Raw genomic sequence first — 17,043 nt, 5'->3', positions numbered from 1 at the left:
GGTTACTCCGTACAGCCAGCCAGCTGCTTGCTGTTTGGCTCCTGGGCTTCCCATGTCCTTGGTTGGTTCAATGTCGGGTCAGAACTTTGGCGAGTGGGAAAATTATCTCCAGCCTTGTTCGACATTTGGAGCCGCGAAGACCACACCTCACCCGAGCACCTCCTTTGACTGCGGCCCATCTACCCTCTCCGCCGTCATCCTTTTTGATACCCAGGCCATCTCCCGCCGTGCCTCATCTTTTTCCTCCTCTTCCTTGACGAACGACTGTACGTCTTGTACGCCTTGGAATTACGAATCCTCTCGCCTCTCGCCTCTCGCCTCTCGCCAGAAACCCGGAGCGCGTCTGATTGATCGAACAACTCCTCGTCGATAGAATGGCTGCTGTGAGTTTGCTTTGTCCAAACGTCCTCGTTTGCTCCTTCCTGCTGGCGCACCGCCAATTCCATCCTGGCGCAGGTCGGGCAGCTGGCAGAAGCTGGCAGAAGCTGGCAAACACCTGTCAAGCCTGACTGTACCGTTTAGTGCATGGCTTTGTATTTTGCGTTTCACCACTCTCATCTTCGAACCATCCCCCGTCTCCTTTCTCTTTCCTGTCATCGTCACAACCGACGCAGCGCAAGACCCCAAACCCTTGGATTCTCCCGCTGCCATCACACAACCATCCCCACGTGCCTCCCATGGCTGCTAGATTCACCACTGCTAGGACTGCTCCTCTAGGAGCAAGGACGTCTGCTCCACGAACCTTGACTAACGGATTCCAGTCACGACCCTACAACAGCCAGGGCTATCTGCAAAACGGCGGCAGCAGCTTGCCACCCGGCGCCGCCCCCCTACTACCGAACCAAGGAAGAGTTATTCAGTCAGGCCCTATTCGAGTTCTTTGCATTGCTGATGTTCGAGGTGAGCACTTGCACCAGCCCCGGGAGCTGGTACGGCGGCCACAATGGACTTGGACTTATCTTTTGCGCTGTAGGAAATCTGAGATCCTTGAACGAACTCGCAAAGCAGGCTCGCGCCGATCACATCATCCACACGGGTGATTTCGGTTTTTATGACGACACGTCGCTGGAACGTATTGCCGAAAAGACCCTCAAGCATGTCGCTCAATATTCTCCCCTGATCCCCGATCCTGTTAAGAAGGCAATCCAACAAGGCGGAAATGGGCCTGTCAAGACCCGGTTCCCACCCAGCGACCTCCCGCTTTCCGAGCTTCCCCTTCTGCTCAGCGGAGAGGTGAAGCTAGATGTACCCGTCTATACCGTTTGGGGTGCTTGCGAAGACGTTCGAGTGTTGGAAAAGTTTCGGTCCTCCGAGTACAAGGTTCCCAACTTACATATCATTGATGAAGCTCGCTCCATGCTTCTTGAGGTCGGTGGTGTCAAGCTCAGACTGCTGGGCCTTGGTGGTGCTGTTGTCATGCACAAGTTATTTGACAACGGTGAAGGCCGAACCACCATTGCTGGTGGCCAAGGCACTATGTGGACGACGCTGTTACAGATGGGAGAGCTTGTTGATACGGCGCACCGAGTCTACGATCCTACCGAAACCCGAATTTTTATCACGCATGCCTCCCCTGCCAGAGAGGGCATATTGAATCAGCTCTCTGTTGCTCTGAAGGCCGATTTTTCCATTTCCGCTGGACTGCACTTCCGATATGGAAGCTCATACAACGAATTCAGCGTAAATCCAACTTTGGATCACTACCGCGGAAAACTGGCTGCATCCAAGGCCTCCTTCAACGATGTCTGGGAGACTGTGAAAGGTGAGGTCGAGCCAGCCATTGCGCAGAACGAAGCACAGCAGAATCTGCTCAAGAACGCGCTACAAATTGTCGAAAAGATGCCCACTACTGCCGCCGGTGGTAATCCTTTTGGCGGTCCGGTGACCGGTCAGGCTGCTTTGGGCCAGGTTGATGAGAGTGCCTTCAAGAATATGTGGAATTTCAACCTTGCTGATGCTGCATTTGGCTATCTAGTCTTGGAAATTCAGGATGGACGTATTGGAACGGAAATGCGCGCCCAGGGCTTCAACTTTTCCCATCGTGGTGCCAAGCAGCAGCCAGGAGCTGCTCCCCCTACTACTGCTGCCAGTGCTCCGCCCCCTTCTGTCTCTACTGCTGCTCCTACTGTTAGCACTCCTGCTCCTCCTGCTGCTGCTGCACAACCCGCGGCCCCAGCCAGTAGACAGCCATCATCAACACAGCAGCCAAAGAGTGCTTCGGCAACCACTCCGGCGCCTGGCCCAGCCAAGCCTGCCACTCCTCAGCCCAGCCAGACATCTAACAAGTCTGGCGGCAGCAAGGACAATGAAAAGACTTCAGCCGCCCCAAATGGATCTGCCAACGGCCCCGAGCCTGCTTCCTCTCCCGCTCCCAAGACTCTTGCTTCTGACATTATTGGCCTATTCATCATGAACGTGAGCAGCGAGGACCAGTGCCGCGACCTATTTGACGAGGCCGATAAGGGCAAGATTGTCAAGATTGAGAAATGGGGCAACCAGAACAAGGTTGTCCAATTCAAGACTACCGAAGACCGAGATGCTGCCATGGCTCGATTGCCTGAGGAGATCAAGACACGCACTCAAGAAGACCGGACCCGGCCCCTTGTAAAGATTTTCCAACACAGAGAAGGGAAGACGTTTAGTAACCGCGGTGGCGCCGGAACCTGGGGCGCCAATGCGCGTGGAGGCGCTACAGCCAGCGGATACCGAAGCGCAGGCGGCAACAGCGACTCGGAGAGCAACCGACGCGGCGGACGAGGTGGCCGGGGCGGACGGGGAAGTGATCGAGGACGTGGTGGACGTGGTCGCGGTGGCATGAAGGGCGAAGGTGGCGCCTCATCCCCAGCGGCGACCCCGTCAACGCCAGCGGAATGAGGAAGTGATGGCTAGTTGCCACTTGTTTCTCTCATGATTCATTGAATATCCTCACTGTTTTTTCGACATTTCCCACTCACGTATGGAAACCGAGCCATAGTTCTTGGCATCAATTTTCTTGTCGTATTTGATTCTAGCTCTGGAGCAAGGTTGGAGGGAGGAGAGGAAAAAGAGCCGCGTCTCGCAAGGGTCCGCCGTTTTGGGCTGCGTTTCTGTGTACGTGTACCTAATGAGATATTGAGCCTACCGGGGCTTCGCAGTCGCGGACTTGGCCCCTATTTTCTACTTTTTAATTTGATTTGTATGGAGTTTATTTGTTCGCATCTTGTTGTTTACATTTTCTTCTTCGCTTTGGGCATTACGATGCTTGCTTGTGTGCACTGAGCTGTTGAGTGTGGCAAAAAGGTGACCTGAAGTGAGAGTCTTGTTTGACCAAAGGTGATTGATTATGATGATACCAATTGCTTGTGCTGTGCTGACGGATGATGGGATGAAGATTCTTTTCCCCTTTCCTTTTCTTTTTTTTTATAGTTTGACTCGTGGTCGCTGTACCTTTGTAGTTTAATACACTATTATACAGCAAAATTAATCATACACGTAGCTGATTCGATATTACAACGGCTTGATTCCCTTGTGAATGGCTGCAATGCCACCCGTCAAGTTTTCATAGCCATCGCCCGACACGGCAAACCCGGCATCAACAATCATGTCCCTGAAAGCCTCCTGGCTGGGAAATCTGTCAATGCTCTCCACCAAATACTGATAGCTGTCTCTGTCAGCGGCGACTAGCTGGCCAATCAAGGGGATGGCACTGAACGACCACCGTTTATAGATGGCATTCAGGAGAGGATACTTGTCCACCTTCGAGAATTCCAGACACGCAAAGACACCGCCTGGTTTGAGGACCCTATGGGCTTCCCTCAGTGCAGCGGGGATGTTGGAGAAGTTCCGGATGCCGAAGGAGACGGTGTACAGGTCGAGAGAGTTGTCTTTGATTTGGGCCGGGAGCATCTCGGCGTTGGCCTCGAGGAAGGAGAGGTTGGACTGGTAGGAGGCGGGGAGGTCGAGGGAGCGCTGCTTGCCGACGGCCAGCATGTCCGGGTTGATGTCGGATATGGTGATGTGGATGTTTGGGTTTGCGTTGTGGACGTGTGAGTGTTGGAGCATGCGGAAGGCGATGTCGCCCGTGCCGCCGGCTACGTCGAGCATTCTCTGGGGCTTGCCGAGGGGCGTGGTTGCTCCCGGGTTGAGGGAGGAGACGAAATGGTCCCTTTGGAGGCGTGTGTTAGTTAGTATTGGTGTGGGAGGCAATGGCGATCTTGGAGGAACATACTTCCATAGCCTGTGAATGCCCAGGGACATGAAGTCGTTCATCTTGTCGTACGACTCGGCGACGCTGGAAAAGACGCCTGCGACGCGATCTTGTTTCTCGCTCTCCGTCACCGTCTCGTAGCCAAAGTGTGTTTCGCGATGTGCCGTTGGAGTTTGTTGCTGCTCCCGGCGCAAGTGGGTTGTGCAAAAAGGGCGGGAGGCTGTGCGGTTGAGACATCTTGATGGTCGAAAGGAACTGATTGTACAGCTCCGCAGAGTTCGGGGTGCCACCATCTTTAAAGGGTATCGCAATTGGCGGTGCTTAGGTGGTGAGAGGCGGAGTGTGGTCGTGAGAATGAATATAGGGTCGTATGAGGTTCAGTTGGCCGTAGTATGTACTCCGTAGTAGTATGGAAATTTGCGACATGGGAGGACCAGGGTGGAGCTCGAGCCACACTTGTGATGTCTTGTGGCGTCGGTGGGTGAGTTGCAGATGCGCAGAATCATGTGGGTTGGTAGAACAACCAAGCGAAAAAAAAAGGGAAAATTAAGAGAGAAAAAAAAAAAAGAAAGAAAACGGAAAAGAAAATCTAGGAAACAGACGTAGTTTTTTTTTTCGGCGAATTGTTGTCGTCTACGTAGACGTGGCGGCGGTTGAGTCTTCAGCAGCCTGCTCGGCATCGGTAAGCCTGCGTTTGTAGGCAAGCAGGGCGCTGACATACTTGTTGATTTGGGATTTGAAAAACCAGAAGACGAGGCCGACCAGGGACATGATTCCGAGGATGAGGAGCGCGAGACTGCTTCCGGGGGTCATCATGTCGGCGTGATCTGGGTTTGTAACTGCAACCTGATTCCCGGTGTTGTATGTATGGCTTTGCGATATGGCTGGTTGCTACAATCTGCACATGCAGCAGATATGGATGAAGGGGGTTGCAGGTGAAGACACTCGGATTTACACGACATGCACTTCAAGGCAGAAAATTGACATGAATTCGATATCCATTGTTTACAAACCATACGAACCTGTGCAACCGCCAACAGAAGCTGCCAGCTGCCACAGTCGCGGCTCCGTACGCACTCGCAGTCTGAGCTGTGAATAGCAAACTTATGGAGTGCAACGCGTAGCACAAATGTCCGTGGGACGAATGCCAGCCTCCAATTGGCGTAATAGGATGTCAATATAGCCGATGGCTCTTGGCTGCCGTGTTTCAAGCGGATCAATTTATGTACAGAGCAATCGGCTGGGGTAATTTTTTCTTGAACTCCCGGGGTTTTCTTGCCCCATCCCACATCAATCCGGGGTTTGGGTGCTGGATAGACCCGACCGAGGTGGCGGGTTCTGTCGGCTCAAAGCGTCATCGCCGCCGCAGGCCGTCGACAACCATTCAATGTTGTCGCAGTCTGTAGACTTTCTCCGCGCCAACTGGGCCGAAAACACGATTGACATTCTTTACTCGTCTTTTTTTTGTGCTGCTTCCCGAGGCGTCGGCTAAAGCATCATCACAACCGTTTTTTTTTCGCTTGAGAAAAAAGAGACATCGTGTTGTGAGAGCCGGAACCCCCCATTCTCACCATGAAGTCCAGAGTCATCCGCAACCTGCCCATCCGACGGGTGACAACGTCCATCCCCAAGACGGCCTTTGCCACACCCGTCCGCGCCGCGAGCAGCGTTTCCCAAAGACCCAATTCCGATTATGTCTCCTTCCCTGGTGCGCTGAAGAGCGCCTTCACGACGCAGTTGAGCTTTGAACATCCCGAGTCGTACAAGGCCCTGCCTACGTATAGAGTGGTCGATCAGCACGGCGCCGTGGTTGACCAGTCTTTCCAGCCTGACATCTCGGACGAAACGGTGGTGAAGCTGTACAAGGACATGCTGTTTATTTCAATCATGGACTTGATCATGTTTGATGCCCAGCGACAGGGCCGCCTGAGCTTCTACATGGTGAGCGCCGGCGAGGAGGCTGTCAGCGTGGGCAGTTCGAGTGTTTTGGATCCAGAAGACCCTGTGTACTGCCAGTACAGAGAGCAAGGGTTTTTCAAGGAGAGGGGAATGACCACCAAGGAGTTTATGTCGCAGCTGTTTGCGAATAAGAATGACCCCGGCAAGGGGAGGAACATGCCTGTTCATTACGGCAGCAAGAGGTTGAATATCGTGAGTATACCGTCTGCGCTGGCCGCGGCCATGCCGGTAGTCTGGCCTTTGAAAAGCTAATTGCGTCCCCTACAGCACACTGTTTCTTCGCCGCTGGCAACGCAAATCCCTCAGGCATCGGGTGCCGGCTACGCCCTGAAGATGCAAAAGCTGCAGGACCCCAACTCCAAGGCCAAGGTGGCGGTATGTTTCTTCGGCGAGGGCGCTGCCAGCGAAGGTGACTTCCACGCCGCCATGAACATTGCTGCGACGCGCTCGTGCCCCGTCATCTTCATCTGCCGCAACAACGGCTACGCCATCTCGACGCCCACGCTGGACCAGTACCGCGGAGACGGCATCGCCAGTCGTGGCATTGGCTATGGCATAGACACGATCCGCATTGACGGCAACGACATCTGGGCCGTGCGCGAGGCCGTCAAGAAGGCCAGGGAAATGGCCCTCCAGGACGGCGGCAAGCCTATCCTCATCGAGTGCATGACGTACCGCGTCTCCCACCACAGCACGTCCGACGACTCATTCGCCTACCGCGCCCGCGTCGAAGTCGAGGACTGGAAGAGGCGCGACAACCCAATCACCCGCCTGCGAAAGTGGATGGAGGCTAAGGGTTGCTGGGACGAAACCAAGGAGAAGGAGGCCAGAGATAGTCTGCGAAAGGAGATCCTCAAAGGCTTCTCCGAGGCCGAGAAGGAGAAGAAGCCTGCGCTGCGGACTATGTTTGAGGACGTCTATGAGGAGTTGACGCCCGACCTGAAGGCGCAGATCAAGGAGCTTCGCGACATGCTGGACAAGTATCCTGATGAGTATGACTTTTCAGAATACGATGGCGGCAAGGAGTCCCTGAAGGTGTAGATGGATCATGTAGGAAACGAGTTAAAGGTGACTGAAAAAAAAATTAATAAACGTGTAAAACTCTAGCGCTATGCTGAATAAATTTTATGAATTCGTTGGAATGGCTCGCCACGTGCTGTTTTGATTTGGAAGCAGCGTGCAGAATGGCCTCTATGCCGCTGGCTTTAAAAAAACGAGACTGACTTGTGATGACCTGTATATAGGCCTTGTTAGTCAATCTATGCGCGAAAACTCGTCATTCGTCAAAGTGATTGTACCATGTATATGCTTTGAAATTATTAGAGTGCCGTGGAGGAATTATAGGAACAATGAGGTATATGTGGCACACGGCTGAGCAATATTATTGTCTGAAGAACGAGTTCTTATGACACCCTGACTCATACAATGGGGGCTCTACTATTAATTATGGCGGGCTCAACACTATTGCCCTGGAAAAACTTGTGGAAGACTCACAGAGAGCTGGAATCAAACGCACGGAATAGCTAGGTGCTCAAAGACTTCAAAGAGTAAAATGTCCATGGCTGACGGGACAAGGAGAACACTGAGGCGTTCTATCATAAACCACAAGGGCCATATTCATAGGCAACGGCCTGACTGGATTATTTTGCATCTCGACACGAAGCGAATCGATCTTGGGCTCATCGGGCATCTAACATCTCTTATTACCTCTCTGTATATTGCATTTTGAATCGTGTTGATAAGCTTCTCTTTTGTAATCGTCCTGGCCTGCAAGCCTGAGGGCCGAAGGCGGGAGCAAGCTGAACCACGTGGAGCTTCTACGATAACTAGGAAATGCCTTTGCTCCTTTCTTAAGCAGCGCGTATGTTCGTGTTGGTGATAAAAGTCGTAGTATCGCTATTCCACTAACGTATTGCAGATAAGATGGGACTATATTAATATCAAACCCTACACCCTGTGACGAGGCGGCTCATGTCTGCAGATGGAGCCACAACAGGGAAACCTGACCGCGGCCCAACCATGCAGAAGTTAGGTATAAAGAGCAGGAAGACGAACTGGCAAATTAGTACAGTTGTCCTCGCTAGATGGATAGGAGTGGTGCGATTGTGAAGTGGTTTCTCGTAACAACCCCCCTATGCTTCCGAGTCCGCTTTCCCATGGGCCGTTTTCTTCGGTACGTCTGATCCTTCAAACGGTCCAACTCGCTAGTAGACCTTGCTGTAGGAATAGTGCTGGCAAGTGCTGGCAAGTGCTGCATTTGCTTGTGAAAATATACACAGGAAACTTACGCCCAAAGAGTCATGTGGTTCCAAGCTGGAGGTGACCCAGCGTCACTCAACATGGGGATAGGTCCATGTCGCGAACCAGCATACGACCGTGACCAGATCGGCCGGCTCGTTCCCTAGTCCTCTGCCGAAAGGGAAGTGCAATTCGGACCAGGCAACCGATAAATGGAAGAGCCGACATCGCATGCCTGACGGCCGTCAAGGCAGCTATCTCGTCACGACGCTGGTCCAGCGTGCCTTTTCCCCACCTCCCATAAACGCTCGCCTCCTCTTCTCTAGCTATTGAGGAACGTCTTGCCAACAAGTGTGTTCAAAGTCTAGATCAGCAGAGGACAGTCGTTATTCGAGAGAGAGAGCTCTAATTGCATTTTGCTGGGCCAGGGAGTTAAGAAACGGATATGTGAAAATAGCAGCATAGAGTATCTCTTATCATGGTAGATTCCGGAGCTGGGTATAGTTGGAGACTTGGGAGTGATTCTACCTGGTGTCCATGGGATAGATTCAGTCACCAATATCGATACATGCGCAGCGTTGCACGCCTGAGCCTGAGTGCCATATTTTTGCCATTAGCTGGGACAGGTGCGGGAAAAACAAGAGGGAATGAAAGGAACGAGGTGAGAGGATGAACAAACTCGCTGCTCGGGGCGGAGGCGTGAGATGCACTTATTAAGATCATGACACTCGACTTCGCGAGTGGAGCAGCTGTTACGTCAAAGTAGGGACCCAGCACCAGGCTCTGATTGGTGAAGAAAAGGGGACGGCTGGAGCAAGACCAACCACTCAGAGGCAGGAACCTCGACAGCGACATTGCAGAACACACGGCTTACATCTGTCATCCCGCCATGACCATGTCCATCTTATCGCCATAGCCCATTGCCCGACCGCACACAGCAGTTGACACATCCATCATCACCTCCTCCCGTTCAGTCAACAGCACCCAAGACAATCCTATCCACCACCTGCTACCGGATCTCGCTTCCAGATCTGCTACGCACTGATGCGTATCGACTACACAGCATTACTTGGCGTAGCGTAGGCACGGGGAACAACGAAACGCCGAGACGTCACGGTTCACCGTGTGCCATTCCGTCTTTGTCACTTGCTCGCCTGCCCATAACCGTCTCAATACCCAACGGCCGGCCCGACCACAAAACAACACCAAATACTCCTGAGAACCCATCATCGAGCCCAGCTACTCACTGTACCTCGCACACCACGCATCGTGCACCGTACGTACGCCTTCTATGGTACATATATCCCCACATACTTCGGCTGCTTCTCTTCTCGTCGTTCCTTCCCCGTCGTTGCCTCTCAGCGAACCCGCGCCTGCCCTCCTGATGGCGTAGTCCGGGCATGGCAGAACGAACATTGGCAGGTGACAACGAAGTGCGACTTGCCTCGTCGACGTCGACAGCCTCTGGTGCTGCGACTGCCGCTGCCGCCCCCCCTCAAAGGTAAGGGAAAGAGCGACCTTGACTGTTACCGGAACTACCCAAGTCTTTGGTTTTCGATGCTCGACGTGCTGAGTTTTATCCTCGCTTCTTTTCATTGCTTTCAATTATGATATCATGCTTCAAGTGTTCTTGCATGGTTTCTGCACCGAGCTCAAACACGACCAGCGATCTAGTTGAGAGTCATCGTCATCTCTCCGCCAGTCCCCATCCATCATTTTTCCTCGCCTCGGTTTGATTGACCCAGTCTGTGGCCCGACTTTCCAACTTTGATAAAGATTTCGACCCAGCACCGTCTCTTCCGTTGCACTTGACCCGATAGCCCGGCTCTGTGTCTGGCTGGCAATCAGCCTTCGAACAGACCTGGTGATATTACAGGTGGCCATCGATTCTCTTGGAAGTCCCTACTTCGACGCCAGGCGCTTCCTACTGAAATCTACTTGTTTTCGCGCCCTATCCCTGTGAAATTTTAAATTACGCTTCACTGCCAACGTCGGACCACAGACTTTTGTTTATCCATCTCCATCACTCGCAAGCGCCATTTTAACGCTTAAAACAGGCGACACTATACCTTGCCACAAAAGCTTGCTCGGCTTCTTCAATTTTTGTCATTTTGTTTACCCCCCGCTCGTCACGCCCAACTGGTAGAGAGTATCACCGTTCGGCACGACCTTCCCAGGCACACCCAGCTTCGGGCTTGCTCATTTGTTGGGCAATTTCTGTTACACCTGCTACCCTGGTCTTCATCGCAACTCGCAGATGTCGGTGTCTTAAAGAGCTTCATTAACTCATGTCTCCCAGAATCACTAGGTCCTCGGCCCGCCAAGCTGCGAGCCAGGCAGCTCATCAAGCCAGTTCTCTAGCTTCCCCGTCTGCTGCCGGGACAAATTCTACTTCTACCGCACCAGTTCCAACTACGCAAGGTGACCGAAAGCGAAGAGTATCCTCTTCTACTAGTCAAGACAAACCCTCTACACCTGTTGCGGCATCGCATCCTAACTCGGGTCGACGGTCCAAGAGACAAAAGATTTCCGAACCCCCTTCCAAGGGAACATCACAGGACACCTTGAATCTTACTCTTCAAGGAACTCGGAGGAAGGGCAAGGCTACTGCCGCCATGGATGGCAACGAGTACGTTGAATCCCCAAGAACCCCCGCCCCTGATCTCGGCCTCATTTTTCTAAATGCTTTTACTTCGTGCATATGCACAAGCTAACCTAAACACCGCAATCTTACAGTGGCCAAGCCTCCCCGGCGGAACCCCCCGAGGTCAGTGGCCGACAAGTGGCTTCCAGCAGAAAATCAAGTCGCAGCAAAAAGTCCGATTCTACTACTCCCACTTCTGCTAGACGAAGATCCAGACGGAACGATAGCAACAACGCCGATCAAGACACCGCAATGACCGGCACAGACGACAATGATGAACCTGGACCACCTCCGTCACCGCCCATCGAGAATCCTGGCGATGATAGTAGTGAAGATCATGATGAGGATGGGCATGAAAATGACCAACCTAGATCCGACAATCATGATGATGACCACGAAGATGAAGACGAGGACGAGGACGAGGACGATGAAGATGACGACGATGACCCGTTTGGTGGTTTTGGCGGCTCAGGGGGAGCAGTGGCTGGCCTCTCTAGCACACTCCGGGCTTTGACAGGCATGATGTCTGGCCTGACAGGTCGGCTACGCGAGCTTCTGAATAATCTGAGAGACGATGATTTTTCGGTTCAAGTCATTGCTCTACAGGAACTGTCCGAGATTCTTCTCGTATCTAATGAGGATAATCTTTCTGGGCACTTCTCACCAGATTCATTCGTCAAAGAGCTAGTTCTCCTAATGAACAAGGAAGAGAGCCCAGAAATTATGCTGCTGGCATGTCGATGTCTGGCTAACCTTATGGAAGCATTGCCCGCCAGCGTTGCCAATGTGGTCTACGGAGGGGCTGTTCCGGTCTTGTGTCAAAAGCTCCTGGAAATCTCCTTCATCGATCTAGCCGAACAGGCACTGAGCACTCTGGAGAAAATTTCATTGGAGTATCCGGCGAATATCGTTAGAGAAGGTGGATTGACTGCCTGCTTGTCGTACCTTGATTTCTTTGCAACAAGCACGCAGAGAACTGCAGTTACCACAGCCGCGAACTGTTGTCGCAACATCCCTGACGATTCCTTCCCTGTCGTCAAAGACGTTATGCCCATCCTCCTCAATGTCCTCAATAGCAGCGACCAACGGGTTGTGGAGCAGGCCTCCCTCTGCGTGTCAGGCATTGTTGAGAGCTTCAAGTACCAGCCAGCCAAGCTTGAAGAGCTTGTCAGTGTCGATCTTCTTCGCGCCGTTTTGCGTCTCCTGGTCCCTGGTACTACGAATTTGATTGGGTCTAGTATTCATACACAGTTTCTTCGAGTCCTGGCTTTTACAGCACGGGCTAGTCCGCGATTGTCTGCCGAACTTTTCAAGTTAAACGTCGTGGAAACTCTCTACCAAATCTTGACGGGGGTTTCTCCCCCAAGCGGAACTGAGAACGTTGCCTCCAAACTGGACAGCGTTGTCGTGATGCAGGCCCTCATCCACCGCCCGAGGGAGCAAATCGTGGAGACACTTAACGTTATTTGCGAACTCCTGCCAAATTTACCCCGAAATGCCGACCCTGCATTTGGAGACTTTGTTGAGCTTCATGCATCCACTGAACCAATCACTCCTTCCTCTGTTGGTGGTAGAAGCCGAAGGAGCCCAAATGACAAGCGGCTTGATCTCCTGGAACAATGCAAGCCTGAAGTTCGTCGGTTTGCTTTGATTATATTTCCTACTCTTACAGATGCCTTTTCAAGCACAGTCAATCTCAGTGTTCGACAAAAGGTGCTTACAGCTCAACTCAAAATGCTGTCCAATTTGGATGAAGAAATTCTCGTAGAAGCCTTGGTTCCTGTGCCCTACGCATCATTTTTAGCATCAATTTTATCACAACAAGACCACCCGTCTCTTGTCATGTTAGGTTTGCAAGCCACGGAACTTCTTGTAAGCAGACTCGAGTCCATTTATCGATATCAATTGTATCGAGAAGGTGTCATCCACGAGATCAACAAGCTGGCATCTCAAGAGGACCCGTTGGACTTGAAGAAGGAAGAATCCGACGACGATGAGGAACAGGAAGATGAAGACGAGGACGAAAACGACGAGGGCGATGGCGAAGAAAAGCCACAGGACACCACGAAAGATGAGTCGGGCAATCACTTGCAGTCTTCATCCAATGTTGTAGGAGTAGAGGAGCATGAGAATAACGGTGACGAGGCTGGAGAGGACGACGACAATAACTCTTCTGGGGACGATGATGAAGATGAACGTGACGACGAAGACGCGGACGATGATGAAGAAAACGACGGCGATCACGTCCCTGGCGATATGTCTCCTGCTAGTTCCCGTGGGTCTACCATGTCAGTGGACATGCCACCCCATCGTTATATCTCGGATATGAAGTCAATGACGTCTCGGATTCGGAATGTTGCTAAAAAATTCCTCGAAACCCATGAAGGAGGGGAACATGCACAAATCATGAAAAACAAAGCTACACTTATCCTACATGACTTGTCTGACTTGGCCACGGAGCTGGAAACATACTATCTGAAACGGCCTTCTGCTACGCTTGGTGGAGCGCAAAAGGACAAAGAGCTGTTCTCACAGCTTGCGTCATATTTCGACACTGACGTCCTGGAAAGTGTTACTAGTGCTGAATTGTTGGCCTCTGGACTCGTACAGACCTTACTTGATATCTTTAGCAACCCTGATGAAGAACTTGCCCGGTCAGCCCAATCCACCTTCCTCGAGATCTTCATGGGCTATTCTCTCAAATCAAAGCCAAAGACGGCGACGGCAGATTCGCCCGCTACGCCATTCAGCGTTCTGGTACACAAAATGCAAGATTTGCTCAGTAGGTCAGAGCATTTTGAAGTGCTTACCGTTCATCACAACACCTTTGATGGCAACCGAAGCAGCCCTGCGTCGATGCTTGGTAAACAAATCCGACTTCGCCTTGTGGCAGACGACGAGTCCAACATCCCCCGACCGTACAGGAATATCATGGTATCGATTCATGCAATTGCCACCTTCAAGTCGTTGGACGATTATCTTCGACCTCGGATAAGTTTAGCAGAACGGCCACCAATTGGCCGTAGAGATGGACTCTCTAGAGCCCTCGCTGCTGTGGCCGGCATGGGAGGCCTGCAATTTAGCACCACAGCTGGTGCAGCTGGTGCCAGACTCACTGAAAGATCATCGTTTGGCTCTGTGCCTCCTCCGCCTCCTCCACCTCCTGCAGCTACTACAACTCCGTCGAGCTCCCGGTATTCCCGAAGGTCTAAGAACCGGTCAATGCCTCAGCCCAACACCCCAGCGACCTCGCAAGATCCCTCTGCTGGCCCATCCCATGACAAGGGTATTCTACGACGTTCCTCAAGACGTCAAGTAGTATCAACTGAGGAGACACCGTTATCGCGACCACCACCAACCGATGGGGACGACACGCAGAATACTCTTGAGTGTGCTGATGAGAAGCAAATGTCTGATGAAGATGACCTGGAAGATGGCAGTGCCCTAGATGCAATCGTAGGGGAGCTTGATGAGGATATGGATGACGCAGACCACACCGGAGCTGGGCCGGATCCTTCTGCCGTGAATCTTGAGGTGGCCACTGGCGGGAAAATAACTGCAAGAAAGGACGATGGAACTAGAGTTCCTACTCCCTCCAGCTCAGCTCTTTTCACTAGCCGCAGTGGTGGTAGCAGCGCTACTGTTCCTGGAGGGCCGCCTCCGCCGCCCCCATCCTCGGGGCAGGGAACTCCGACTCCTGCGACATCGCGACCACCCATGTCGTACTCTTTGGCTCTCCAAGCCGTTCCCCAAGACTGGCATATCGAATTCAGCCTTGACAGTAAAGTAATCCCGAACGAGACCACCATTTATCGAGCTGTTCATACATCCACTTCTACTTCTGAAGAACTTGTGAGCCGCAGCATCTGGTCTGCTACACACCCTATCAAATTCCGCCGTGTCCCTGGACCGCCAACTACCGAACCTGCTACATTTGGTAGCAACCAAGACAGTGAAGGCGAAACTGTGAATGGCATCCCCGCATCTCTGGCGAAGAACCCAACTACGGCTTCCATCCTGCGCTTGCTCAATATTTTGCACGAATTGAACGCAAACATTGAGGATGTCTTGGCCGAGAATAGGAACAGTTCTATAAGTCTCAACGTGGAACCTTTATCCCAGTTTGTCAACACTAAATTGACGGCAAAACTGAACAGGCAGTTGGAGGAGCCCCTAATTGTAGCCAGCAGCTGCCTCCCTGGCTGGTCTGAGGACTTGGCTCGCTTGTATCCCTTCTTGTTCCCTTTTGAGACGAGACATCTCTTCCTCCAGTCCACGTCCTTCGGATACGCCCGATCGATGGCGAGGTGGCAGAATGCGCAGTCTGAAGATAGCCGTAGAGACCGCAACAATGATCGGCCATTTCTTGGTCGATTGCAACGGCAGAAAGTCCGAATCTCGCGACTCAAGATTCTCGAATCGGCTCTCAAGGTCATGGACCTGTATGGTGCCTCCCAGAGTATCCTGGAGGTGGAGTATTTCGAGGAAGTCGGCACTGGCTTGGGACCAACCCTGGAGTTTTACTCAACGGTATCAAAGGAATTCTCCAAGAAGAAGCTTAAACTCTGGCGTGAAATGGACTCAGTTGGATCCGATGAGTTTGTGACAGGCCAGACTGGGCTATTTCCACGGCCTCTGAACCAGGAGGAGCTCTCAGCGCCTAATGGGGAGCGGATCCTCCATTTGTTCAAGATGCTTGGCAAGTTCGTCGCTCGATCAATGATTGATTCTCGCATTATTGATATTCACTTTAACCCGATATTCTTCCGCATCGGCGATGCTCCAAGTACAGGCATTAAACCTTCCCTTGGGGCCGTCAAAATAGTTGATCCTGGTCTTGCTCGTTCTTTGAAGACGATCAAGAAGTTTGCACTGGCCAAGAAGGAGATTGACGAGGATCCCAACCGTACGGCTGCACAGAAAGTAGCAGATACAGAGTCCATTGTGATTGATAACGTCCGCTTGGATGATCTGTGCCTGGATTTCACCCTACCGGGTTATCCTAACATTGAACTTGAGGATCATGGATCTCACAAGCGTGTAACCATCGAGAACGTGGACATTTACCTTGAAAAGGTCATTGATATGACTCTCGGATCTGGTGTCCGTCAGCAAGTCGACGCGTTCCGAAGCGGCTTTTCACAAGTCTTCCCTTACTCTGCACTGAGTGCGTTCACTCCAGATGAGCTTGTGAGCTTATTTGGAAAAGTTGAGGAGGATTGGTCTTTAGAGAGTATGCTATCCCTAAGTTATTTCTACGTGCGTCACAAATGTTGCAATGGAGACTCTGGCTAACGTGATTCATTTTCCAGCTCTTACCGATTCTATCAAGGCCGATCATGGCTTCAACATGGATAGCCGTAGCGTGAAGAACTTGCTACAATCCATGAGCGAGTTTGACGTGCAACAGCGACGTGACTTTTTGCAATTTACTACGGGTAGCCCTAAGCTTCCAATTGGAGGTGAGCATTGTTGCTTTCCATCTGTCAGAAACACGAAGATGCTAACAATTGCAACAGGCTTCCGAAGCTTGACTCCAATGTTTACCGTTGTATGCAAACCAAGCGAGGACCCTTACACATCTGATGACTACCTACCCAGTGTCATGACGTGCGTCAACTACTTGAAGTTACCCGATTACACTACTATCCAGACGATGAAAAAACAACTATACAAGGCGATGAAGGAGGGCCAGGGTGCCTTTCACCTATCATAATAACTTACACGATCATGGTCGTGAGGGTTTCAAACACACCGCCTACCTTTCTTCAAGAAAGACCACACGGAACCCGGATGAAACTGCACTTGACCATGTCTTAATTCTTTCACACCAAACTCTGCAAACATGAAGCGTCTTGTGTACTACACATTTGAAGCATTCCCACCAATCACTGGCGCATTTAATGACATGACGGAGAACGTAATGGTGGTCTTGGGAAGCGACGGAGAGAAAAATGGATAGACGGATGAAAACCTTGTGACATACTTATTGCATTTGCAGGCTTTTGGTGATGGA

At 51.8% G+C, this 17,043-nt stretch overlaps 4 protein-coding genes across 4 annotated transcripts; 3 read left to right on the top strand and 1 right to left on the bottom strand.

The window, feature by feature from the left end:
- Positions 1-677: 677 nt before the first annotated feature.
- On the top strand, positions 678-2,874 carry MAA_01988 (Ser/Thr protein phosphatase family protein; the record flags this gene model as incomplete). The annotated part of the gene is made up of 2 exons (XM_007819986.1): positions 678-900; positions 974-2,874. 2 exons carry the CDS (start codon positions 678-680, stop codon positions 2,872-2,874), a joined length of 2,124 nt encoding a protein of 707 aa, XP_007818177.1.
- Positions 2,875-3,486: 612 nt separating this feature from the next.
- Positions 3,487-4,479, bottom strand: MAA_01989 (ubiquinone biosynthesis methyltransferase coq5; the record flags this gene model as incomplete). Its single annotated transcript, XM_007819987.2, has 2 exons — positions 3,487-4,144; positions 4,208-4,479. 2 exons carry the CDS (start codon positions 4,477-4,479, stop codon positions 3,487-3,489), a joined length of 930 nt encoding a protein of 309 aa, XP_007818178.2.
- Positions 4,480-5,758: 1,279 nt separating this feature from the next.
- MAA_01990 (2-oxoisovalerate dehydrogenase alpha subunit) lies at positions 5,759-7,186 on the top strand (the record flags this gene model as incomplete). Its single annotated transcript, XM_007819988.1, has 2 exons — positions 5,759-6,337; positions 6,413-7,186. 2 exons carry the CDS (start codon positions 5,759-5,761, stop codon positions 7,184-7,186), a joined length of 1,353 nt encoding a protein of 450 aa, XP_007818179.1.
- A 3,485-nt stretch (positions 7,187-10,671) lies between these two features.
- Positions 10,672-16,743, top strand: MAA_01991 (HECT-domain-containing protein; the record flags this gene model as incomplete). The annotated part of the gene is made up of 4 exons (XM_007819989.1): positions 10,672-11,012; positions 11,120-16,260; positions 16,340-16,489; positions 16,547-16,743. The coding sequence occupies 4 exons, from the start codon at positions 10,672-10,674 to the stop codon at positions 16,741-16,743; spliced, it is 5,829 nt and encodes a 1,942-aa protein (XP_007818180.1).
- Positions 16,744-17,043: the final 300 nt, after the last annotated feature.

The sequence above is a fragment of the Metarhizium robertsii genome (genome assembly GCF_000187425.2).
Source record: "Metarhizium robertsii ARSEF 23 chromosome Unknown MAA_Scf_1, whole genome shotgun sequence".
Classification (NCBI taxonomy): domain Eukaryota; kingdom Fungi; phylum Ascomycota; class Sordariomycetes; order Hypocreales; family Clavicipitaceae; genus Metarhizium; species Metarhizium robertsii.
This window is presented reverse-complemented; position numbering and strand designations above follow the sequence as displayed.